Below are 27,344 nucleotides of genomic sequence, written 5' to 3'. Positions count from 1 at the left end.
TTGATTTAAAAATGGATTTTCTTTGCCTTAAAATCTGTTTATTTTAAAGTGGAAAAACAATAACTAGGGAAAATAATAGCTAATCCCACCCTAAAAGGCAAATGTAATTTCTCTTCCTTATGAGCTCCTAATTGCCAAAGTCAGTAGATTCTCAGTATCTCCTCACTGGGAAGTTTCTTCCCCTTGAGTTTCGAGGCTATCTAGTTCTCACCTGACTACTCCTACACTAAATCCTCACCTGCTTTCTCCTTATTAGTTCCTTAGAACTGATAAGTGTCCTCTTGGCTCCAGCTTTAGGTTTCTCCTCACACAACCCAGTGCCACCCTGGAGTATCAGCTTTGTAAAGGACTCCTTTGCTTATCTAGAAATGACGACTCCTGGGTCTCTTTTATGAGATACAGAGTAAGAAATGTCAGGGTCCCTGACAATTCTATTCTAATAACTGGACTAGGCATGAACACTTAGATGAAATACAAGCTCTCAGAGAGATGAAGGGCTGGTGAGATGGTTTAGTTAAATGCTTGCAGTACAAGCATGAACACTTAAGTTCCGAGTCCCATCACTCACATACAGAACCCAAATGCCACATGCCTGCACTTCTAGCACTAGGAAGGCACAATCAGGAAGATCTGTGTTGCTCACTGGCCAGCCACCACTAACTGAGTCTGAGCTCCAGATTTAGTGAAAGACCCTATTGAAAAAAATTAGATGGAAAGCCATCAAGGAGGACATCGAGTGTTGAGCTTGATCTGGCCTCCACATGCACATGCATACAACAATGTGAACACACACACACACACACACACACACACACACACGCACACGCACACGCACACGCACGCACGCACGCACGCACGCACGCACGCACGCACACTCGGAGCTGGAGAGATGAGTCAGCAGTTAGGAGTGTTTCCTGCTCTTGCAGAGGGCATCAGTTCACAACAGCCACATCAGGCAGCTCATAACTGCCTATACTACATCCCCAAAATTCTTTTCTAGCTTTTGTGGGCACCTGCACACACGCATGTGGGCATCTACAGACAAGAAAAATAAAGTGAAAAATTTAAGATAAAAACCACTATGTTTATGTTCTTTCAAAAATTTATGTGTTAGAAATTTGGTCCCTTGGAATGGCAATATTATGAAGTGAACCTTTAAGAGTTGAGTCTAGTAGGAGACCCTTGGGCCATTAGAAAGGACTGTGGGAAGCAAGCCTGCCTTTCTTTCTCCCCCTCCCTCTTTCTGACTCAAGATAGAGACATTTGCTTATTTGCACACGTTTCTGCCCTTGCGATCGATCTACCAAGGGGAAGCCCTTACTGACAGCCTGAGCTTCACCCTGAATACACTGAACCTCAAAACCCAAGCTCTGTAGCCTTCTTTACAAACTCTGTGTCATGCATTTCATTATAGTAACAAAAAGATGACTAATAGGGCACATGCACCTTCAATCCCAGTATTCAGAGACAGGTGGATTTCTGTTGCGTTCAAGGCCTCCCTGATCTACCTATTGAGTTCCACACCAGACATACACAGTAAGACCCCCATCTCAAAAACAAGCAAGCAAACACACACACACACATACACACACCCACACCCACACCACATACACACACACATACCACACACACACAGACACACACACAGACACACCACACACAAATTCAGACACTAACAAACAAAAAGGTGACTAACACAGAAACCAATCTAAAAATAATCCAAATAATTACTTGTAAGCTGAAGAAAATGGCAATATTTACTTACTAGGCAATAGCTCTCTATCAGCAGTCTCTGTGCAGCTGGGATAAGGGTAAAATAGATGTCCTTTCTCTAATGGGTATGGAATCATTCTAAAAGCTGAGAAAAAAAAGCACATTAGCATTCAATTTTATCTCATTTATCATCTATGCTATAAATCAAACCTATTCTGCAGACATTTTATAACTTTTTTTCACATAGTATCTTATCTTTTCCTGGAGAAATAAAGTGAACAGAAGAGCACACAGGAGAAGAACGCACAGAGAAAGCCTAGATCTAGTAAGAACAGTAAGTGGTTCCGTCTGAGGCTGAAGGGAAAGAAAGACTGCTACAATGTAACTGGCTGGGTCCTTCTCCACCTCAGCCTCCTCATCACAGTCATGGATGTAACTCCACAAGGATAAATCCTGCTTCCTATAGGAATCTTCAAAACACTGTAATGGTCTGGCTTTGAAGCTAAAAGAGTTCTTGCTGGCTTAGTCCTCCACCTATAAGGCTCACTAAGGTCTTCTGCATGAATGTATAGACATATACCCATACACATAAAACAAATTGTTTGGAAAAAAAAAGGTATTCAAATCTGGCTCAGAGATCATAAAAGACTTTTGTCCAGCATCATTTCAACAATCAGTGCTAACATAAGGAAATCATTCTTCATCAAGATGCATGAAATGCAGCATAAGTAATACACTTGGTGAAAATCCCTCAAGGCCCAGCAGAAGGCCCAGCAGTAGAGACAGAAGAAGTGGATGAGAAAGTCCCTGGCTTTGAGTGCCTTGTAATCAACTGGAAGAAGCCCAACTACTCACAGGCGTTCAACTCCTCAACTGCATAATTTCAATTTGATCGAGTTCTCTACTGCCAAAGTCAAGCACAGTGCATGACTGCTGTTAATAAATGGTTAATACAGAGGTTCCCAAACTCCTAGTTCACAGATAATGATGTCTTCACGTCTTATTGGTGGTGGTGGTGGCCATGGTGGTCACTGAATGCAGGGCCTCAAGCACTCTAAGCTTGTACTCTCTCATGGGGGCTTAGTAACTATGACTTACTAACTAGTAACTATTACTTACTAACTAGTAACTATGACTTACTAACTAGTGGGTCCAAACAGCTTTAACAATCTATGTCCTAAGAACTCAGAAACATGAAAAACTATACATAAATTGAAAAGTTTTATTATTACACTTTTTAGACATAGAATGAAGTTGTAGACCAGCCAGAGAGATCCTGTTTTTAAAGAAGAGAAGGAAGGTGAAGGGGGAGGGGTCAGCAGCTACAGAGTAAGTGCTAGGCTACCCGAAGAAAGACTCTATCTCAAAAACAACAAAACCCAAACAAAAATTTAACTACTGCCGCATACTACAACACATATGGGCATTGTCAATATTATGTAAGATATAACAAGTAAAGTCTGAAGTACCTACCGCCGTTAGTTAGAACCCAGAGCACTGGACACAGAACAGCTACAGTGGAAAACTTTATGTAATGAATATTTTACCACAATTACAGACTAAAGCCGGGTATGGTGGTACAGGGTTACAGTTCTAGTACTTGGAAGGTGCAAGCAGGAGTCAGAAATTTAAGATCATTCTCAGCTTCCCAATAATAAACTCAAAGCCTATCTGAACCACACGAGACACTGAGGGAGGGGGAGAGAGAGAATGAATACAGTTGCTAAACTAGCTAGTTTTTATTGTCAACTTGACACAGACCAGAGTCATTTGAGAAGAGGAAACCTCAATTGAGGAATTGCCTCCATCAGACTGGCTGGCGGGCATGTCTATAAGACACTGTCACATTGCTAACTGACGTAGGAGGACCTAGCCCACCGTGACTGGTGTCACCCCTGGGTAGGTGGCTCTCTGCTGTGTGATAAAGCAAGCTGAGCAAGTCAGGGAAGCAACCCAATAAGATGTTCCTTTTTCTATGGTTTCTGCATGAAGCTCTCGCCTTGAGTTTCTGCTTTGGCTTTCCGCAATGATGAACTGTATGCTGTAAGGTGAAGGAAACCTTTCCTGCTCAAGTTGCTATTGGCTATAGTGTTTATCACAGTGACAGACAACCAACCAGGACAGCTGCTATCAGTTATTAGAAAAATAATTCATGTCATTCACTTATGAAAACAAAACCAGACCACTTTTTAATTTTTATCTTTTAAAATATTGTATGTGTATGAATGCTTTGCCTACATGAATATGTGCACATCAGTGTGTGTCTAGTGTCACTGGAGACTGGGAGAGGGCAATGGATTCCCTAGAACTGGACTTAGAGCGGATGCTGGGAACCAAACCCAGGTCCTCTCCAGGAGCAACAAATGCTCTATGCCATCACTCCTGTTCCATAACCACGTCTTTTCTTTCTTTGTATTAGAACAGGACTGCGTGCACAGCTCGGTGATACAGCGACACAGCATGTGCTCTCAGTAGAATTAAGGCTTTAGTTTCAACCTCCCCCACCTCATCACAAAAATAAACCAAACCAAACCAACTGAACAACTACCCACAAACAATAACAAACATAAACACACTTGAAAAGTTTATAAACTAAAAGGAATACATTTTCATTTTTATCATTACAAACATTCAACTTAGCAAATACTTATACAGCTCTTTATTCTGCTTTTCCTAAGTATAACATCAATATACATTACTTTATTTCATCTACAAAATATAATCCCACAAAGATCATTGGAAGCCGCACAATCTCATTTTAAAAGACTGCATATGGATACGGTGAGAATTAAGACAGAGGTCAGCATTACATGTGGCAAGGAATACTTACTGCCTTCCCATGTACACTGCAGGAGATTCAGAGCACCTTCTATTCGTTTCCAGTGCTGTAGATGAAAGAAAGCATAGGCAATTGCTTCGCTATCTCCTCGCTTCAGAATGTGTTCTGGAGGTAAGATTAAACTTTTCATCTCTAGTAAGTACTGCAAAACAACACATCCATGCCAAGAAATTAAAATTGTGTTAAGAGGAAACATGAACAAAACATTTACTCAAATGTTACAAATTGGTTTAAACACATAAACATTCAACTTGATAAAATGACATGCAGTTCCAACTAAAGATTTGTTTAAAGTACTTGTAATACTTACAAACCTTCTAAGTAAGAATTGTGCTACAGGTAAAAACAAAGTAACAAATAGCTTATATGGCCTTGCAAACACAAACAGAAAGTGAAACTCAGAGATAATGTGAGAGCAGATACTTTTCAAGAAACAATTAAGTATAAAATCACACAAGAAAGTTTCTTGAAAATACTGTGTGTCATCAATTCTGTTTTCTCTTATTCCCATTTTATGGTGGGACACTTAATTGTAAGGGAGTCAATTATATTCACTAAATACAGTATACTCAAACACTAAAAAAAACCAAACTCATACAATAATATGAAAAACAGGTTTCTTTTTAAAAAAAAAGATTTATTTATTTATTTTATGTATATGAGTACACTGTAGCTGTCTTCAGACACACCAAAAGAAGGCATAAGATCCCATTACAGATGGTTGTAAGCCACCACGTGGTTGCTAGGAATTGAACTCAGGACCTCTGGAAAGGCAATCAGTGCTCTTAACCTTTGAGCAATCTCGCCAGCCCGAAAAACAGGTTTCTTAAGGAAATAATTACCATTAGACTGAGTTTGGGACCTTATAAAAGGATAAGCAATTAATATGTGGGTGGAAATACTAATTTTATCAAGGTTTTAAGACAGCTTTGTTGATATCTAATTCATATAGCATAGAATTAGATTATCTGAAATACAGAATTCAATGTCCTTTTTTTTAATATTAAAAAACATGAAGCTGGGCACGGTAGTGGACGTCTTTAATCCCAGCACTCGGGAGGCAGAGGCAGGCGGAATTCTGAGTTCGAGGCCAGCCTGGTCTACAAAGTGAGTTCCAGGACAGCCAGGGCTACACAGAGAAACCCTGTCTCAAAAAACCAAGAAACAAAAACAAAAACAAAAACAACCCAAACAACAACAACAAAAAAACCCACGGGCATCCATCACTATAGTCAACTTAACACGCTCTCATTACCTCTGTTAATGAGGTAATGATACTGAACCTCTGATATCATTCTCACTGCCATATTTTGAGCCAAACATTAACCTAATTTCTGTCCCCATAACTGCCGCTTCCATTTTATACAGATGGAAAAATATATTATCCTAATACTGTTATGCTAATATATAATATGATATGTGGAAACTTGTGACTGGTTTCTTTCATTTAGCAGTTTTGAGGTTCGCGTAGGTCACAGCACATCTTTAGAGTTAAATAACATTCCGTCATAAATACACCATGCTTCTTATGTAGTCATTGGCTGTTAGACATGCATCCTTTCCACTTCTGGAATTGGAACAACAATACGAACCAACCAGTACCCCGCCACCCCCCGCCAGAGCTCCCAGGGACTAAACCACCAACCAAAGAGTACATATGGGAGGAACTTAAGGCTCAAGACACATATGTAGCAGAGGATGGTCTTGTGGGACATCAATGAGAGAGGCCCTTGGTCTTTTGAAGGCTCGATGCCCCAATGTAGGGGAATGCCAGGACAAGGAATCAGGAGTGGATGGGTTAGTGAGCAGAAAGAGGGGAGATGGGATTGGGGGGGGGGCTTCGGAGGGGAAATGAGAAAAGGGGATAAAATCTGAAATGCAAATAAAGAAAATATCTAATAATAAAAAATGAAAAAAAGAATTAGAGTACTGTAACAAATGCTTTAAATCAAGAAAAACTTACATTGTAGCTTGAAGGCAAAATTTCTATAGTTATTATTGCTTGTAGTACTATTTACTAATGATTTATGAGTAATAAAATTTTATTTTCAAAAAAATAATAATATTCTAATAGATATCAATGAGTTTACCTGCGTACTAAATAAAAATAAAGACAGAGCATAGGAAACTAAAAAAAGAAAAAAAAAAAAGAAAAGAAAGAAAGAAACAATAATACTGGCCTGGGTACATAAATCAGTTGGTAGAGTGCTTGTCTAGCATGCATGAAGCCTTGGGTTTCATATCTAGCATACACTAAATACGATGGTGTGGACCTGTAATCCTGATATTCAGGAGGTGGAGGCCAAAGGATTAGAGTTCAAGTTTATCCTTGACTATACTATGAGTTCAAGGCCAAGTGGCATATATGAGAATGTGTCTCAAAAAGAAAACACACATCAGAAAAAGCAAGCAAGAAACAAAAGCAAATGATAATGCTAAATATTTATATAAAAGCTTTGATGTACATGTGTCTATTTCACTTGGGTAAACACCTTGAGGTAGTAATGTTGAAATATACAATAACTATACATTGATGGAGTTGATATTTAAAGATGATCAGGATATGGATAATCACATTGCTGGGGGTGAGCAGCTGTGGGAATAGGAAACATTCAAAGCACAGGTATTGTACCAGACAGCACACAACATTACATATTTAAGACACGGGTGAAGTGCCCACTATAAATTCTTTTTCACATATGGAACCAAATTTTATCTCATTCCATTCATCCATCCATCCATCCATCCATCCATCCATCCATCCACTCATCCATTCATAGATGGTGTCTTACTATGTTAAGCCCAGGTTAGCTTCAACTTGTAAATCTTCTGTTGCAGCCTCTAAAGGGCTAGGATTATAGGTATGCACCACCATGCTCAGCTTATCATAACTCTTGAAGAAAACATTCTAATCTTATAATCTATAACAAAGTGTGGGGCTTGGGTTCAGCTCAGTGGTGAAGAGCTTGCTTGGCATATTCAAGGCTCTGAGCTTAATCTTCAGCATGTCAAAAACCAGAAACACAAAAGCAGATGCTAAAATCAATATAGCCATAGTCATTACATTAACCAAGTCATGACTTTCGTTAAGAAAGATATAAAGAAGCCTCTGGTGCATCAGATCTAATATCAAGTGGAAGACTTGAAAAAAATGTCAACATTTAGTAGCTAAATTCCTCCTAATGCTGAGGTCTATGCACTTCCTTTCCAACAGGCTCGGAGCTAATAAGCAATTTGCTACTAAATGATATATTACGAAGTCCAAATTCTACGTTTATTATATAAAGAAAAAAATGCCTTTCGGGCAGTGACGACCTCCCTACGAGAACATGCCTCTCGCAAAGGATCTCCTCCACCCCTCTCCAGAAGAGGAGAAGAGGAAACACAAGAAAAAGCGCCTGGTGCAGAGCCCCAATTTCTTCTTTATCGATGTGAAATGCCCAGGTGCTATAAAATCACCACGGTCTTCAGCCATGCACAAACAGTAGTCTTGTGTGTTGGCTGCTCCACTGTCCTCTGTCATCCTACAGGTGGAAAAGCAAGGCTGACAGAAGGAGGCTCCTTCAGGAGGAAGCAGCACTGAAAGCCCCTGATTGAAGATGAGTGGGAACCTTCCCAATAAACACATTTTGGATATATATATATATATATATATATATATATATATATATATATATATATATATATATATATATATAAAATGTATAATGTAAAGTGTAAAGAGGGTGTCTCAAAAGATTTATTCACACACTGTAAGGTGTATAAGTTATAAAGAACATAGAGAGTTGAAGTTGTAATTTTTAAGCTTTCTTATAAGCAATAAGATCTAGAAAGACTCTTAAAAAAGTTGTAAGGATTTCCAATCTTAAGCCTTAAGTAATGGATATTACATCCTGGTTGCACTAATGCACCTAGACTGATATTTTCTTCGTTTATGAAGTGCACTTCTCCAGGAATTACTGAGCTTCCTGCCCACCTTTAATTACTCAGACTCTTGATGCTTCTGGCTCCTCAGGTGTAAGAATGCAGTCTGCTCATCAATGTATTTTAGCAGATGTCACAAACTATGAGATTATTTACTAATCCAGTTTGGGGACTTAACGTTTCCCATTCAGTTTCTTAAAAGGAATGCAGCAGAGGTTGTGTCCTGGCCAGGGAAAGCCCATTTGCTGCCTGGCTGGGTTCTCTCTGCAGTGCCCTGGGCCTGTATTCAGGAGGGTAATATTCTTTCTAATCCTCTCTAATCCTGGCCCATTTTTTTTTTTTGAAACACAGTAAAAGATCACTCACACCAGGCAGCTGTGGGAAAATGGACTCCACTGGCTGACCTCTGACACGATTCCTTCTGCTCCTGACGAGTGCATTAAGAGCTTCTTCAGTAGGAACCACTGACAGTGTAATCACGGGGGGAGATGGCATCATAAGACTAGGTCACAGCTCCAGAGGAGAACTGTTTAATTCTTAAATCAGTTCTCTTTTCATTTAGAATGTGAAAGTTTTAAACAAAGTTTACAACATGGTATTTAGTGTGAGTATATATAGACAAAGATATTTGGTTAATATTATATCAATTTAATATGTCCAGGAAACATTTTTTGAGCAGCAACTATACACCTATATTTTCACTGTCAACTATTCTCAGTGTCAATGCATAGTACATAAATAAATATGACACACTTAATAGAAAATTATAATTCAGAAATTTATATTTTAAAAGTTGATTTGTATTTTGGTTTGGTTTGGGGGGGTCAATATTGGCTCAAGTTAATTATTCATAAAAATTTCCCTTGACTGGGGATTTAGCTCAGTGGTGCTTGCCTACCACACACAAAGCCATAGAATCAATACCCAGTGTCACCAAACAAGCAATGAATTAAAGTGATACACTGAACCTTTCCTTTTGGTCATGTTTTATTATCATGTTATACCCACCAACAAAAATCCTTTAATCCTTTTTACTTTTCCTAGAGCACATGTGTGTGTGTGCATGTTGCAGAATAACTCTTACCACTGAGCTAAATCCTCGGCCTAAATATCCTTTACAATTTGACTTTAAAGCAAAACATTTTTTTCAGTTTCTACCAAATTAAATTTGGCTCCTAAAATATAAGGGAAAAAAATGTACCTGGTGCTAGAGAGTTAGCCCAGGTGTGAAAGCACCTACTGCTTTTTCAAAGGTCTGGGGTTTGAGTCCCAGCACCCACATGGTAGTTCACAACCATCTGTAACTTCACTTCCTGATATTCCGAGGTTTTTTTTTAGTCTTTGTGGATATCAGGACTGCATATGATGCACATATTTCCATACAGGAAAAACACTCATAAAATAAAAATCAATAAATCTTGTTTTTAATGTACTCAATGGGCCTGGCAGACATCACAATGTAGATCATGTCCTCAACGTGTGCCAGGCTTTGCAAACATGCACTTAAATAAGATATAACACTATTACAATACTTATTTTATGATCTCCAGAAATGGCTGTTCAGGAATTTCTGCTATGCAGTGTAGGCTGTAAGTTAATGCACAAGAGAAACTCTATTTTTCATACTTTCCTACAGTATCCAGCACATTCTACTACCTAAAACTGAAATGAACTGATGTGATCTGATATATTCAACAAAATGTTTTCAAACTCATACATCAGTTTTTACTCAGAGACATTTTGTATATGTGTGTTTGAGCATGTGTGTGTGTGCACATGTGTGGGACTGTGGAGGCTAGAGACCAATGCTAGGTGTCTTCTATCACTCCCTATTTGCAATATTGTTATTTATTGTTGAAGCTACTATTATAATTAAGTGGTGACAGCAGCAGCAGTCTGTGTGTGCACACATGCATGCCTGGAGGCCAGACAGCGACTTGTGGAGTTAGTTTTCTCCTTTCACCTTTCCATGGGCTCTGGGGTTGTCAAGCTTGTACCATCAGCAAGCACCTTTACCTGCAAGACCACCTCACTGGCCTCATCAACTTATTTTTTTGAGACAGGGTCTTTCACTGTACCTGGAGCTCACTGTTCTGGCTAGATTGTCTGGCCAGGGAGCCCCTTAGACCTGCCTGTCTCTGTTACACATGACAACCCCCATCCCCTGCCAGGCTGGAGTTACAGACATAAGCTAAGCCACCACAGCTGGCTTTAACATGGGTGCTGGGGAGAAGAACTCAGGTCTTTGTGGTTGTGCAGTTAGCACTTGACCCAATGAATTATCACCTCAGCCCTGTCAAAGGTATTTTCTAACTCCAGAGAAACAAAACCAAAACAAACAACCAGGAAGAAAGAAAGAGAGAGAGAGAGAGAGAGAGAGAGAGAGAGAGAGAGAGAGAGAGAGAGAGAGGAAGAGAGAGAGAGAGGAAGGAAGGAAGGAAGGAAGGAAGAAAGGAAGGAAGGAAGGAAGGAAGGAAGGAAAGAAGGGCCACTCTGCTACCTAGACTTTACTTTTATAAGGAGAATAAGGTAAAAAACTGAAAGATGGTTTTATTTCAGTCTTTTTCTGCTTAGAAAAGTACACATGTATGCCGGGCGGTGGTGGCGCATGCCTTTAATCCCAGCACTTGGGAGGCAGAGACAGGCGGATTTCTGAGTTCGAGGCCAGCCTGGTCTACAAAGTGAGTTCCAGGACAGCCAAGACTATACAGAGAAACCCTGTCTCAAAAAACCAAAAAAAAAAAAAAAAAACCAAAACAAAACAAAAACCAAAACAACAACAACAACAACAAAAAAAACCCAGAAAAGTACACATGTTATATATAAAACCACAGATATTAACAGAGCTATGTAATAAAAAAAAGTTTCATGTTTGAAGAATAAAAGAAAATATAAAGGTAGTTATTTGTCCACCTAGATTCTCTTTCATGCATAGAACATGTTTCACTGTGATGCTGGAGACCAAACACAGGACCGTGCACATGTTAATAAGCACACGGTAAGTGAGCTGTGCTCCTAGTTCCTGGATGTCCTTACTATACTGTCTGTTGGATCAAACTGCTGTGCAACTTACTTCTTCATTCATACAGTAACACCCCCCACCCCTTTCTGAGACAGGGTTTCTCTGTGTAGCCCTGATTGTCTTAGATGTAGACCAAGTTGGCCTCAAACTCAGAGATCCACTGCTCCTGTCTCCATGTATGTATCACGACCACCTTGCTTCATACAATAATCTTACATATCTCTCTCTGCCCTCTATACAGAACCAACATCTTAATTAATATGTAATTATTCATTAAAATTGAACAATTTAATAATATGTGAAGAAATAACATCATGCTAAAATTATACTAATGGCCTTAAAGGTAAAATATATTATTAACTAAAGCTTATAAAAACTTAAGGAAATGGCTTAAAATGTTAATGTAATGTTTATACACACACACACACACACACACACACACACACACACACACACACACACATTTCCCCACCCCACCCCCCGTACGTATTGTTTTTGGTTTTCAAGACAGTTTCTTGGTGTAGCCCTGGCTGTCCTCTTACTCAGAGTTCTGCCTGACTCTGCCTCCTGAGTGCTGGGCCTAAAGCTGTGCACCACCACCCAAACTGATGCCTAAATTTTTAAAACATAACATAATCTATTTACCAATATTTATTAAGTGCTATATACTAGGTAGAGCACTGACATGAAATGGAGGCTAAGACAAAAGGCTATTTTATTTTTAAGATAGTTTTCTGCAGTGTATGAGAGCTGTTTTTTTTCTTAATGTTTATTTGTTTTGTGTGTTTTGTCTGCATGTATATCTGTGTACCACAAGCATAACTGGTACCTTCAGAGGGCAGAAGAAAGTATCAGATCTCTGAAACTAAAGTTATGGATGGTTGTGAGTCACCATATACATGTGGGAACCACACCAGGTCCTCTGCAAGAGCAACAAGTGCTCTGAACTGCTGATCCTTCTCTCTAATCCCCAAGAGGACCTCTTCTTACCAACAGGGAATAGAAGCATTAAAAACAGGCCCCTCTGCCAAAATATGACTAGGGTGCTAAAGGAGTGCCATATTCTATTTATTAGTTTATGCTACTCTGACCAAAACCCTGACAGAAGCAGCCTAAGGGAGCAGAGGTTTACTGTGGCTCATGATTTGGGGATACAGTCCACCATGGAAGAGAGGACATGATGGCTGAACCATCAGGGTCCATAACGGGGGACACGATGATGTGGTTTGCTCCACTGAGGGCTGGGAAGAAGAGGGTTCCAGCCAGACACCCCATGTCTGCCAGTTAGGCCTCATCTCATGTTTAGAAGGTTCCGTAACTTCCCAAATAGTGTTACTAGCAAGGGAACAAATGTTCAAACATATAAGCCTGGGAGGAGGTTATTTCACATTCTAACATAGCATTCCTCCCTTGGCCCCTACAGGCTCATGGCCATCTCATAATGAAAACTACATTCATTCCAATTTCAAAAGTCTCCATAGTCTTGTAAGTCTAACACTATTCAAAAGCCCCAAATCTGCTTTAAGACTCAAGACTATGTTTTAAATGTGAGGCTGTAAAAAAACAAAAACAATTTACAGACTTCCAATAAACAATGGCACAGATGAAACAGTCTTATTCAGGATAGGAGGATAACAAGGAAAAACGAGACGAAAGCAAGACTGATACCCCATAGCAAGTACAAAACATGTCAGTACCATTTCCACTGCCTACAGTTCATTGTAGCATCATCTGAATTTCAACACGCTTGTGTGGACACCACTACATGCCTACTATTTGCAGCACACGTGGCCAGTCTCCTGGGTCAATCCACCCAGTGCTGCAGCATTCTTTGATAGATATCTCATGTTTCCGGCATTTGTGTCTTTACTGCAACCTAAGCTTCACTTCCACAGCATCACACACTGAGTTCTGGGGGCTTCTCTATGGATCTGATCCTGCTCCATATTGCCTAACTTTGGAGGTTCTCTGGAACCTTGTTACATACCTCACTCTTGTATCCTGCATGCCCGCAAAAGCAGCAACACAGTGACGATGCCAAGTTTTGTTGCCAGTGTGAGAGGCAGCCTCGAGTCAAACCTGTTAGACCAATGGCCACAGAGGCCTCTGCACATCTGTGTGGCTGAACCCGGGGAAACATTTCCCGAGGTAGCTGTCTTCAGCATAGCACACTGAAGTCGCTGTCTTTTCAGGAACTCTCCCTTCTTATTTTCCAAAATGGTCTCCAGTTACCAGGTGGTAGTGGTGCGCACTTTTAATCCTAGCACTTGAGGCAGAAGAGGCTAGATCTCTGAGTTTGAGATCCAGCCTGGTCTACAGAGTGAGTTCCAGAACAGCTAGAGCTACAGAGAGAAACCCTGTCTCATCTCCAGTCCACACCCTAGACACTTTAATGTGTAGGGTCTTGCCCCGTACAAAGTATAAAGCCTTTTTTAAGGTGCTAATTTCTTTAACAATTACAGGGGCCACTTTGTCCTAACTTTAAGGTCTTGTCTGCAACTTTAAGTTCAAGCTCCTTTCCTACCCAAAATGCATACATAGTTTTTCATACTTTTCTGTTCTACTCTCTGCTTTCTTCACTGTGACTCTGGAAGAAGCAGTATGTTACAGCCTAACTGTTAATGCTGTCTTAAAATGTCCTCCATCAAACAATTAGTCCAGTACTTAAAAAACATTTGTTATCTTTATTTGTGTGTGTGTGTGTGTGCGAGAGAGAGAGAGAGAAAGAGAGAGAGAGAGAGAGAGAGAGAGAGAGAGAGAGAGAGAGAGAGAGAGAGAGAGAGCGCTGTGTGTGTGTGCAAGTACTTGAGTGGAAGTCAGAAGATAATTTGTAGAAATTTGTTCTCTTTCTACCATGTGTGTTCTGGGGATTAAATTCAGGTCATCATATCTGACACCTAGTGTTTTTACCCAGTGAGCCATTTTGTCAGCCTTAGTCTATTACTTAACTCAGTCTCACTCAAAATTTCAGGACACGGGCAGATGGTAGGCAGATATATTGCCAGAAATGTAACATGAATAGTCTTTAGTTTCAATAGTCCTTATTCCCCGCTGAGAGTTCATGAGTGTAGCCTTTCTTGTCTGCAGATACTCTAGTCTTCAGCGCTCCTACCAGAATGGGCCACTCAGCTCCACTCACGGCATTCTAAAACATCTCTAGTCCACAGCTCCAACTTTCCACATTCTTTCTACAGACCAACTGTAAGCACGTGCTCAGGGTTACCACAGCAACAATTCATTGCTGGCATCTTCAATTTTCTTTATTAGTTCATATCACCATGACCAAATACTTGAAAGAAGCAATTTAATGGAGGGGGCATACTTTTGACTCTCAGTATGGCGTCTATAATCTACTACTGTAGGGAAGGCAGAGTGGCTGATATGGCTGGTTCAGTTGAAGCAAGAGATTGAGAGATGGCTTGCTACATCTCAGAACAGGAGGGAGCTTGAGCTGAAGGCAAAGCCAGCCTAGTACCCTCGAGTCCTATATTTGCCATCAAGACCCCATGTCCAAAATGCTCAGTAACCTCCCACCTCAGTACCACCAGCTAGGGACCAAGGGCTCACATTTAAATACACGGGCCCGCGGAGATTATTTCATATTTAAACCAGAACACAGGCTTCAGCTGAGCAAACTAATAAAGACTCCTTTAAAAATAAGATAGTGTGTGGCTGAGAGCTTAGAGAATGGCAGATGGAGGAGACACTGAATATATGTGCAATGGTAGGGAGACTTAGCAAATTAGACTCTTTAGCAAATTCAAGGCCAGCTTAAACTACATAGTGAGATCCTGTGTTGGGAGTGGAGTTGGGGTGGGGAGAGGATAGGAATATAAATGTCTGATAATATACAGTAAGCAGAAATAATGGTTAATTCCAGAAAAGTTAAGTTAGCTAAATAATGAACTTTTTGTTTTTATTTTAGAAACTTCTGAAATACTTGATATTAAAAAAAAAAAAAACCTTTGCTTCAGTAATACCTTGCTTTCTTTCTTTCTTTCTTTCTTTCTTTCTTTCTTTCTTTTCTTTTTCTTTTTCTCTCTCTTTCTCTCTCTTTTTCTTTCTTCTTTTTTCCTTCCTTCCTTCCTTTCTTTTTTTCAAGACAGGGTTTCTCTGTTTAGTCCTGGCTGTCCTGGAATTCACTTTGTATACCAGGCTGGCCTGGAACTCAGAGATCTGCCTGCCTCTGCCTCCCGAGAGCTTTTTAAAAGTGGAAGTAAAGTGCACACTAGCTGGTGAGAGCCTAGATCTGAAGACTTTTTAAAGGTTATACTATGCTAGTCCTTCAGAAAGGGCAGAGGGAAAAGTTAATGTAGGAAAACCAGGCATGGGGGCATTCTATACACTCTTAGGAGGCTGAGGCTAGGACACTGTTGTGAGTTTAAAGCTAGCCTGGTATAGGTATATACTCTATATCCACCATCGTCATTATCACAAAAGAGAAAGAATGAATGAAAGGGATAATGAAGCCATAAATCAAAATGAAGAAATAAGAAGGAAAAAATACTTTAAAATACATTTTAAAAATTTAGTTTGAAACCTAATATCTGAAATACTTCTATAGGATGAAAAATTCAAGTCTGAAAATGAGAAGCAAAACAGCATTAAAAGATATAGATTTGAAAATTATCAACAAATAAAATATAGCTGGACAGGAACCAAAGCCAACATCCAGTATGTGCTGCTGGCATTCCTGTATGACCTCAGAATAACCCGACTGTCGTGTAGGGAATAAATGAGAGAAATGCCTGACATCAATCTAGTTTCTTAATATCTCTAGTTCCTTACTTTTCACTACACATATCAAAGTTACAGCCACTCTGAAAGCTATAATTACAGGCATGATGACGTATGGTCAGGCGCTTGCTCTCTGTCCTTCTCCCCCTCTTTTTAGTGCTTGGGGATCGAACCCAGGGCCTTTCTGCATGGATGGTTTCTTTAAGAGTCTAAAACCATACCTAAGCTTACACTAAAATTCACTTTAATTTTCAACTGCTTTGATCTTTATAATTTATCCTTAGATTACTCTTTTCTATTAGTTTGTAAATCTTACAACAGCTTTTGACCAAAAGCAATATAATTCTGACCTGAAGTAATGATAATGCTTTATAATCTTCCTCTTAAAGGCAGAGGTTAAAGAAAAATCTCTCTGAAGACATCTAAAATTAAGGTGCTTTGCTCTTGATCAGTCATGCACACAAAGAACCAATTTATCTCTGCAATTAAGTGTTCTCAGTGCACATTCTATAAGATTAGACAGGCAGGCTGAATGCAGTCTATGAGCATGTACTGGGGAGACTGAACACAATTCCCAGAGAGAAAGTAAACAGAATTGCTATGTGAATTAAGAAACAAACAAACAAGACATAATACCTACCATTCTTGGGAGTAGAGAAAGGGAAGGGAGGCTATGGAGGGCATGCTGGAGCAAACTTGGAAAATTCCTTTCTACATCACCCTACAGTGCCAATGATAAGATTCCATAGCCTGCCACTCCCACTTAGGCCACACAGCACTATAAGGAAAGACAACCGTCTCACTGTGCTGTAAATTTGGACAGTAGAATTCAACACCACTTCCCAGAATCTCAACTCCATGCCTCTTTGTCTTGTTTTATATATGCTGCTAATATATATTTAGCCAACAAAATACAAACTAAAGGTATAACCATCTCATTGCATGAAACTCAGAGCATCATACAGGATTCAATTTCTGTTCAACCACCAAGGATTTTACTTTGTTCTTTTGTTTTTGACTTTTTTGAGATTGAGTTTTACCATGTAGCTCTGACTGTCTAGAAGTAACAGATAACCAGTTCCTCTGCCTTCTGTGTGCTGAGATTACAGGAATATACCACCATGCCAGACTCAGAAAGGATTTACTTTCTATGTATAAATATATTTTTAAAACTTCTCTTGTACTTACAGAAAATTTCAGATGTGGTCTGCTTTCTTGGAAAGATAATTCTAAAAAACAGCTATATGGGAAAATAACTTTTAAAAGCTGTAGATGTAATATTATTAGATATGTGCCCAGAATACAGAAATGTATTAAAGATTTTATATTTGTTTTATTTTTATTATTTATTTGCTTTTTGAGACGAGGTTTTATCCCAGACTGGCCGCTCAAACTTGCTATGTAGCTATGGATGACCTTTCAATTGGTGATCAGTGCATTTCAAAGTATACTTTAATAAAGAAAGGTCTGATTCATCAAGGCAATCACCAAGATTGCAGGCATGGGCCGTCACAGGCACAGTTTTCCCTAAGAGTATATTCCTGCTAGGCACTCGAATGAGTGAGGAATATCCTCAGCCATATGTTGTTTTGGGGCAGGGTGTCCATTTATAGCTCAGACAAGCCTCTAATTCAAGATCCTCCTGCCTTGGTTTTGGGGCAGGGTGTCCATTTATAGCTCAGACAAGCCTCTAATTCAAGATCCTCCTGCCTTGACACCGTCATTCCTACCTTCTCAAATGTTCTACTTCTCTCTAACCCCAAGGGCTTCTCCAGTAGCACACAAATAAATTGTCCTCAGAGTGTTAACTAGTTGAAATTGGTTAACTGTTAACCCTCTCATTACTATGTTTACTTTGTCCCTTATTCCAAGCAATCCCCAAGCTCTTACGTGGTAAAGCGTAAGCACAGAATAATAGTCATGTGGAAAGAGTACATGAAGGAACAGATCAAACAAAATGAGATAATGAATCCGAAGCAGAGTAGTGCCTTAGTTAGGTATATATTGCTGTGATAGACCATGAATAAAAGCAACTGGTGGAGCAAAGGGTTTTATTTCCTCTTATACATCCAGGTAACAGTCAATTACTGGAGGAAATCAAAGCAGGAACTGAAAATAGTGCAGGAATGAGGCAAAAGCCACAGAGGAAAGCTGTTCCTGGCTTGCTCCTCATAATCTGCTCAGTCTTCTTTCTTATTTCACCAGGGCCACCTGCCCAGAAGCAGCACTACCCACACGGAAGCTGGCTCTCCCACATCAGTTATCAACCACGGAACGCCCTACAGACTTGCCTCCAAGACAACTGGCATTTTCTCGATTAAGACTCCTTCTTCCAAGATGGTCCTAGTGTGTATCAAGAAGACATATGCACTGGCCAGCACAAATAGAGATCCTGACCACAGTCATCAGTACTAGAGATTGACACTAAAATACCACACTAACTATATAATATACTATTGCATTTTTAAGAAGGCATGGAACTTTTACAATGTTTTCATCATGAGTCTGATTCTTTCTGCTTCATTAAACTATAATTTAAAATACACATATCTTCTACATGCAGGTCAGTGACTTTCAACAAATGCAGTCAAGCAACAGCTGCATTTAGCTTCAGAGTTATTGTCTTCACTTCAGAAAGCTCTCCTCTGCTATTAATTACATATCCCAAAGGCAAGAGACATTTCAGCCACCACAGACTACTCCCTGCCCTTTCTTGAATGTCCTGCCAATGGAACCCTCATTTCTGAACTATACTTTTGGGCTTCATCCGTATTTTTCTCATATCACAAGTTCTCTTCTCCACTGTGGACTACACTGCAGTTTGCTTGTGTTGTTGATGAGCAATTGGGTTGTTTTCACTTTGGCATCGTTATGTGCACTCGTGCCCAAGCCTTTTGGTAAACATAGGCATTCAGACCTCCTGTGTATATACCTTGGAGAATTGCTGTATCATAAGTTGATAATATACTTAATTTATAATAATTATCAGTGTCAGTCAGATGGCTCATCATGTAAAGGGGACTTGTCACAAGCTTGGTGGCCTGAGTTCAATCCTTGGAACCTATGTAAAGGTAGAAGAGAAAGAAGTGACTCCATACATTTTACTGGACTAATGAATATGCTCTAGAATTAGATAGTGGTAATGATTTTATAGTCATGTGATCACGTCAGAATGCTATGTACATTAAGAGAGTAAATTATATGAATTATCTCAATAAAAACAATGACACTATCTTACGGTTGGGTAACAGATGAGAGATTCAGCAGTATTGGCTTCTCTTCCCCAGGCCCAGGGCTTGATTCCCACTACCCACAGGACAGCTCACAGCTGTCTATAAGAACAGGTCCAGGAGATCCAACACCCTCTTCTGAAGTCTATAAGCATCAGCCACACACATGATAAACAGACATGCATACAATCAATATACCCATACACATAAAAATAAATAAAGAATATGAGAGTAAAAACTAATAAAACGTAATTCTGTGGGATAGTTAGATTAGATGAAATAATTTCTACTGAAAATAAAAAATTTGACTATTCCTATAGTAGCTAAAAGACACAGAATCTTTTTCAGTGACTTGGAAAATAATTTTTGTTGAACTGAAGCCATAGCCAGGTAATGAAGAACAAGTCAAAACCAATGAAAATATACTATTTTACTTTGATACAACATCATAGTTATCACATAGTGAAATACATTCAATAGGAAAAAAATCTATATAAATCATCAATATTAGTGAAATACCTCAAAGCAAATCCATAGCCTGAAGAGATTTATATCATCTTCCTGTCGGACATCTAACAGCTTCCAGCTTTAACAAACAGCATAGCTCTAGACCTATAGACATTCTGTTATGTGGAGAGTTGCCAGAAAATAGTTTCTGCGTAAACACTTTTATCCCCTGTCATTTTACTGCTAAGACTCATGGAACTATTTGACAAAGTTGCATAATAAATTTGTAAGGCAAAAGAAAATTGAAATGTATGTATGTACTGAATGACACTCTTCCATTGGTTAACTAAGTTATTACACCCCACAGTTGAAGTCTGAGGGGAAATCCCCCAACGCCCTTTATGCTTGCTCTCTTCCAGCTGAGAGTCAGGAATAGCGAGCACCCACAGCCAGAGAATGAGCTGTGCATGCTTCATCATTTATAAAACCTGGCAAAAACAGCTACAAATTCCAGAGCTCTTCCAGTTCATATGACATCAATATTATTTAAGTGGGATAGCATTCAAGTTGTTAGGGCTTAGCGTTTCTCCCGAACATCTTAATAATCATCTTGATGACACTCAGCTTAAAGCATCTGACTACAAATGACAGTTCACAGCACCATTATACTTAGCTGTATATTCTGACAGAGCAGAACTGGCATCTGCCCTGATATTTGGTCAAGGGGAAACTAATTTCTATCTATAAATAAAAAATTAATGTGTTATATACACACACATACACACAGTCTTATAGAATAGCATTACATCAAATCGAGATGCATTTGCGCACAACAGAAACAATCCCTGGAGTGAAGACACAACCTACACAACAGGAAAAATGTGTGCTAACCACTATCAGACAATCAATTAACATCCAGGATAAAGAACTGTAAAAATTAAACACCAAAAACTTTACAAATAACCCTATCAATAAATGGGCTACTCAAAATACAGTTATGAATTACATTACATAACATATCAATAGTTTCTATTTGGCTACATACTAAATAAAATAGAATTTAAAAATAAATGAACTAATAAACTAAATATGCAGTTTTCAAGAAAGAAATACAAGTAAACAATAAATATTTGCGGAGTATTCAACACCCTTACTCATAAAGGAAAAACAAATTAAATCTGCTTTGAGATTCCGCCTCACCCAAGTCAGAATGGCTACCATTAAAAAGACTTATGACAAAATACATTGGTGAGACTGTAACAGAAGAGGAACTTTCCTTATTCCCTGCTGACAGGATTATATCAGTGACTATGGAAGTCAGTATAGAGATTCCTTAAAAACTGAACAAAGAGGCAGAGGCAGGCGGATTTCTGAGTTCGAGGCCAGCCTAGTCTACAAAGTGAGTTCCAGGAAAGCCAGGGCTACACAGAGAAACCCTGTCTCAAATAACCAAAAAACAAACAAACAAACAACCCAAAGCAAACAAACAAAAACCCTGAATACAGAACTCTTGATATACACCCAAATGACTCTAATCAACAACAGAGACTTGCATATCCACATTAAAACTGCACTATTTCCAACAGACAGGAAAGACAAGCAGCCTAGATATTCATCAATACATGGATAGATAAAAAGGCAGCACATATACACAACAGAATTTATGCAGACATAAAGGAAAAAGAAACTGTGACACATGCAGAAAAAAATAGCGCAACTTATTATGTTAAATAAAATAAGCCAGACCAAAAAGGCAAATATGGCACTTGCCTCATCTATGGCACTAAGTTAAAACATACGAGGCTGGGAAGTCATCTCAGTTGCCATGTAACCATGAGGACCTATGTAAGAGCCCCAGATTCCATGTAAACAAAATGTTCAGGGAGGTAGTAGGCCAGCAAGAGATCCTGTCTCAAAGACAAGATGGATGGATCCTGCGGAACAACACTGGAGGTTGTCATCTGTACTCCACATGGACACGCTGGAGCACATATACTTGTACTCCCCCGACACACACACACAAACATGTATCCTCTCCACAAATATGCATGTATTTATATGTGTGTGTTTTTAAATCATTAAATTAATAGAAGGGATCATAAGAAGGTAGGAAGAATTCTTAAGGGAGGTGGGAAATAGAGAAGGTAATAGAATGATAATGGGAAAGCAGGAAGAACAAACTAGAGAAGAGAAGAGAGCAGAGAATCATTACACACTTGCATGAAGATGTCACCATCAACTCATTACTTTATAGTCAAACCTAAAACTTTTAGAAAATCACCTGTTCAAGTATACAACTCGAAGTTTTTAGTAACTTTATATATAAATCTGCACCTTTAATCACAGAATGTCCCCTCCTGCTAATATAAGCCTATTCCCACCTCATCCTCAGCCTGTGGGCCCACTGATCTGAATGTGTCTACAAGGTCAGCTTATTTGTTTATTTTAGCATTTCACAGAGGTCAGGTCTTTGGCCTCAGGCTTTTTCACTGTCCACTGCTGCTGTCATCAGCGTTCTGTTACAGCTTCACCGCAACTTCCTCACTCTTAATTTTTACAAGTTGTTGACTATTGTGAATAACTGCACATAAAAACTTTGGACAAGCTTTCACTGTTCTCAACCAGATACTTAGGAATAGAATTGATGGGTCCCACAGTAAACCTACATTTAATTACACAACTGTTTCCCAAAAGAAGTGCCATTTTACACCCTTAGAAGCAATGCATGTTGTCTTTACACTTCCCAGTACTCACGAGGAACCACCCAAGTGGGATGAAGTACCACACTGTGGTTTGTGTGTGGAATGCTAAGGAGCTTCGCTGTTTATCCGCTACTCACAAAGCTTTGGTGACGTAACTTCAAATCTTTTGCCCATATTTTAATGGAACAATTTGTTAGTTTTAGGATATTATCTCCCACTGATCTACATTTCTGTATTTAAGTCAATAAATCTTAATTATTAAAGCTTTAAAATGTACTGAACCTGGTTAGGGTAAATTCTCCAATCTGGTTCACCTCTCAGAGGTGGTTTTTGTTATTTGTTTTTGTTTGTTTTTTTGTTTTTTGTTTTTTTGGGGGGGCTATTCTAGATATTTTGCATTTCTGTATCAGTTTTAGGATGGCTGTAAATTTCTGTTAAAACAAACAAACAAAACAAACAAAAACCTTTTAGTGAGATCTTGAAAAGAATTATAGCAGAGCTGGAAAGATGGCTCCACAGTTAAGAGCACTGACAGAGGTCCTGAGTTCAATTCCCACCAACCTACATGGTGGCTCACAACCATCTCTAATGGGATCTGGCATCCTCTTCTGGCAGGCAGGCATATATGCAGGCAGAACATAATAAATAAATAAATTATATTGTTATTAGATTGTATATATTTATTAAATTGTATATAATAAATAAATAAATGCTTAAAAAAACAATTACATCAAATGCATAGACACAGGTCAAATTGTGATTTTGGCAATATTTAGTATTCCAGTCAATTCACACCATATGAATCTGAACTAATGCCTACATTACTAATACCTATGTACTAACAGTTTTAAAAACAAATACACATTACTAATTGCTACTACTGTGAATATATTTTGCATGAAATGGCTTTAGAAACAAAAAAGTCCCAACCATTAGGAGCAGATAGCCTATTTTTTGTTATTTTGAGGGAAAATTAAAAATTAAATATTTTAGACATCTTTTTTTTGTTCATTTCATTTTTTAAAATTAGATATTTTCTTCATTTACATTTCAAATGCTATCCCGAAAGTCCCCTATACCCTCCCTCCGCCCTGCTCCCCAACCCACCCTTAGACATCTTAATGGTGTTTTTAAATAGCTCTGATCAGTAACTGCTGCTTATCTTCTTATACAAAGGTAAGATTACAGTGTACAAGACAAGAGAGCTGACCCCAGGTCAGGAGAGTGGGAGAGCTAGCCTTGCCCCTCACTAGCTGCAGCACTTGGCAGAGTGGGCCCTGCACCTCGCCTGGGCAGCCCAGTAGAGCTGACCCTGCTGGCATGGGTGTAGATGAGCCAGACTGAAGACATGAGAGCAGGAAAGCTGGTTCTGGCCCTTGCCAGTTATGATATTGGGTGAGCTGGCCTGGGGCAGTGCTAGAGAGCTTGCCCTAGGGGTGTGGGTACAGCTAGCTGACCAGCTCAGCTACCACACAGGCCCAGACTATAGCTTGGCTTACCCAACATCTATCCTATCTATAAAGTGCTGGAATGTGTAAAGGGGTTGGTCCTACAGAAGCAGAGCTGCAGGATCTCCAGGATACAGGGCAATAACAGGATAGCAGAGAGAAGTCATGGTGAGGATCTAGTATTGATAATGTAACAGAAGCCAGAGGCCTTGAACCAAACCAATGACTCACTGAAGTATTTGCAAGTAAAGAAGTGAAGATAAAAGAGTATACTGTATGACCCACTGACACACTATAGTTTCCATGACAACATTTTTTTCTCTTTTGGTGGGGGCAGGTTGCAAAAGCAGAGCTACGAAGAGATGGGAAGATGAGAATATTGGAGTGCATGATGTAAAATTTATGAAGAATCGATAAAGTGTTTTTTTCTTTAAAAAATTACAGTGTACCATGGAGATTAACAGTATTAACAAATCACCTATGTAATGATTCTTATGTGCTAGACTCTCTTTCAAGCACCGTTTTGGGTTTTTTTTTTTTTGGTTTGGTTGGTTTTTTTTGAGACAGGGTTTCTCTGTATAGCCCTGGCTGTCCTGGAACTCACTTTGTAGACCAGGCTGGCCTTGAACTCAGAAATCCGCCTGCCTCTGCTGGGATTAAAGGCGTGCGCCAACACACCCGGCTCTCTTTCAAGCACCTTTAACTATAAACTATTAATTAAGCTTGATCACAACTCTGTAAAGTAGGAGATATAATCTTCATTTCAGGTAAGAGGAACCTTGCCAGGTATTGTGGTGCATGTCTGTTATCCCAGCAGTTGGGAAACAGGCAGGAGGATCAGGAGTTGAGGCTAGCCTCAGTTACATAGTGAATTCATGGCAACATGCACTGCACTAGACCTGGTTTTAACACATATGCACACGCGCGCACACACACACACACACACGCACGCACGCACACACACACACACACACACACACACACACACGCGCGCACAAACACCAGCACAAATACACACATGCACACACATACACACACATATGTAAGCATGAGGAAATTTGAGTACAACAAAGTGAAGGAATTCATCTAAATCCATACAGCTAGGAAACAGTGGAGCTGGAGTTAAAACTCCAGCAGTTTGTTTATGGGATTCATTCTCTTAACTCCTCTGAAGCAAGAGGGTGGGAGGTTTTAAAAAATATTTATAGACTTGAATTTCCAGTAACGAGAGAGAGACTGGATGATTCTGATTAACCATTCCAGGAAAATGAGGATGAAAATAGTAAAACTAAATGCATAAGGATTAACAAACCATGAAGAATTACCAGACCACAGTCCAAAGACAGAGATAGCCAGACAAGAAGGCCACAGCTGAATTTTCTTCTATGTGGAGGATTCTCCAACTGGATGAGATGGGTAACAAGCCATTCAGCATTCTGTTGACTAGCGGAAGGGGGAATAGTGCATATCTATAATGCAAGTGCATCTACAACTAAGGAGTAGGTGGGGCCCTGAGTGGCTGAACCCCAGGAATAAGGATGAACCAGTAGTTTTAAGTCATCTGGGTGGTCCAGAAAGCAATCATCTCTCAATCATTAAAGTAATTAATCTTGGCTTGCTAGTATTTCTTACAGTCATCTAAGAGTGTAACGGATCTTTTCTGGAAGAATATAGTATTACCCAAAGTTTCAACCGAATTTTACAACTTTTCAAAGTATCTGGCACATAGACAAAAGGAATTAATCATAAATCATAAAGGAAAACATGATGTAACAGAAAAAAACAAACCACATTAAGGTAGACATGGTGGCACAGACCATAATCACAGCACTTGGGATGTACAGGCAGGAATGTTAGGAGTTCAAAATCATCCTCAGCTACATGAGTTTGAGGCGAGCTTAGGCTATAATAAGTCTTGTCACCAAAAATATTGTATTTATAATTATAAATTAATGTATAATTTTAGTTATTAAACTAAAGGAAGGAAATTCATAGCTCATAGCTTCTTAAAAAGAGAACATCAAAATCAGATGGCTTTATAAGAACGGTTTACTAATCATTTGAGGTAGAAATAATTATCATTTTATATAATTATTTCACAGAATAAAAAATAGAGTCTATGCAGAATGCCCAGTGATATCAGTGTCCCATTTAGGGACATATATCACACCTCCTCCTCTCAAGGCTTAGGGATCATCACAAAAGAGGAGGTAGAAAGACAGTAAGAGCCAGAGGTGATGGATAACTACAGCAAAGCAGTATATTCCAGACAACAGGGCAGTTACACATATGAAGCCAGCAACTGTGCCACACAGACGAAATCCCACATGGAGTGGGGAGGTGGTCATGAAGGGCTAGCTCTAGCTGAGGAGCTACAGGCGCCTGCTGGCTGCTGGGAGAGCAGAGAGAGAATGTGTTTCCCTTAGAGATGTAGCCCTAAGAGGCCACCCATGTTCTAGCAGATGGTTCTACACCCAGGCACATAATGGCAGCACTAAGTGGACTCTGGTTAAAACAACCAACAAACCAAGAAATGGGGAGGGAACAGGGGTGTGAGGGATGGTGAAAGAACTAGAGCAGAGGGAAGACTGATCTTAATTCATTTACAATTCTGTACCAACAACTGTGTACAGGAAGGAGGAAGTAAGTACCGCTGATGTTAAGGGATGTTACCCTGGCTAGGAAGGAGCTGTACCTGGGAAAGGACAGTCAGGTGGGCATCTGGGGCCTGGCGTAGGCTGCAGTTTCCCAGTATCTACTACTCAGCCCTGGATGTTAGATTTTCATTCTCCCTCTCCCTCTCTCTTTCTTTCCTTCCTTCTGTCCTTCCTTCAGATGGGTCTCAATATGTAGCTCTCAAATTCTTAATTCTCCTGCCTCATCCTCTGTAGTGCTAGGATTGCAGGCACATTCTGCCATGTCTAATTCATTAACTTATTTCACATCTTCACTTATTCTAAAAGGTAAACAACTTACGGAAGAGCCCTTTGTTACAGTATTTATTGTCTGTCTGTGTGTACAATCGCATGGCACACATTATGTACGCTGAGGTCAGAGGACGTCTTGCAGGAGTCAGCTCATTAGGCTTAGCAGGAGGTGATCTTACTGGCTGGACACCTTGTAGGCTCTTGGGTTAATATCTTTAATGTCTACCAGTCTACAACTTCCATTAACACATTCTGAGTCACGGTTATCATTTCATACAACAGTAAAGGACTCTATTCCTAAATAGCCTGCCATTCTTAAAATGAAAAATTGTTTGTAAAACCCAAATTTTAATCT

The 27,344-nt window shown here is 39.5% G+C and overlaps 1 protein-coding gene and 1 pseudogene across 6 annotated transcripts in view; one reads left to right on the top strand and one right to left on the bottom strand.

Moving 5' to 3' along the window:
• St7l (suppression of tumorigenicity 7-like) overlaps positions 1–27,344 on the bottom strand; it is an 84,823-nt gene that overhangs the window by 25,284 nt on the left and 32,195 nt on the right. For 5 of the 6 annotated variants that reach the window (NR_045578.1, XR_003954315.1, NM_153091.3 and 2 more), the window contains 2 exons: positions 4,544–4,694; positions 1,766–1,858 (listed from right to left, as the gene is read on the bottom strand). Coding sequence is in view for 4 of the 6 variants with exons in the window: in NM_153091.3 (NP_694731.1) it covers positions 1,766–1,858; positions 4,544–4,694 (244 nt within the window). In the remaining 2 variants the exon portion in view is untranslated. The remainder of the gene's footprint in view (positions 1–1,765; positions 1,859–4,543; positions 4,695–27,344) is intronic. The other variant, NM_001253702.1, reaches the window with a different exon arrangement.
• Gm4525 (predicted gene 4525) lies at positions 7,849–8,192 on the top strand (annotated as a pseudogene).

This window comes from Mus musculus, chromosome 3 (genome assembly GCF_000001635.26).
Source record: "Mus musculus strain C57BL/6J chromosome 3, GRCm38.p6 C57BL/6J".
Classification (NCBI taxonomy): domain Eukaryota; kingdom Metazoa; phylum Chordata; class Mammalia; order Rodentia; family Muridae; genus Mus; species Mus musculus.
Note: the sequence above shows the minus strand (reverse complement) of the source record. Positions and strands in the feature narration are given on the sequence as shown.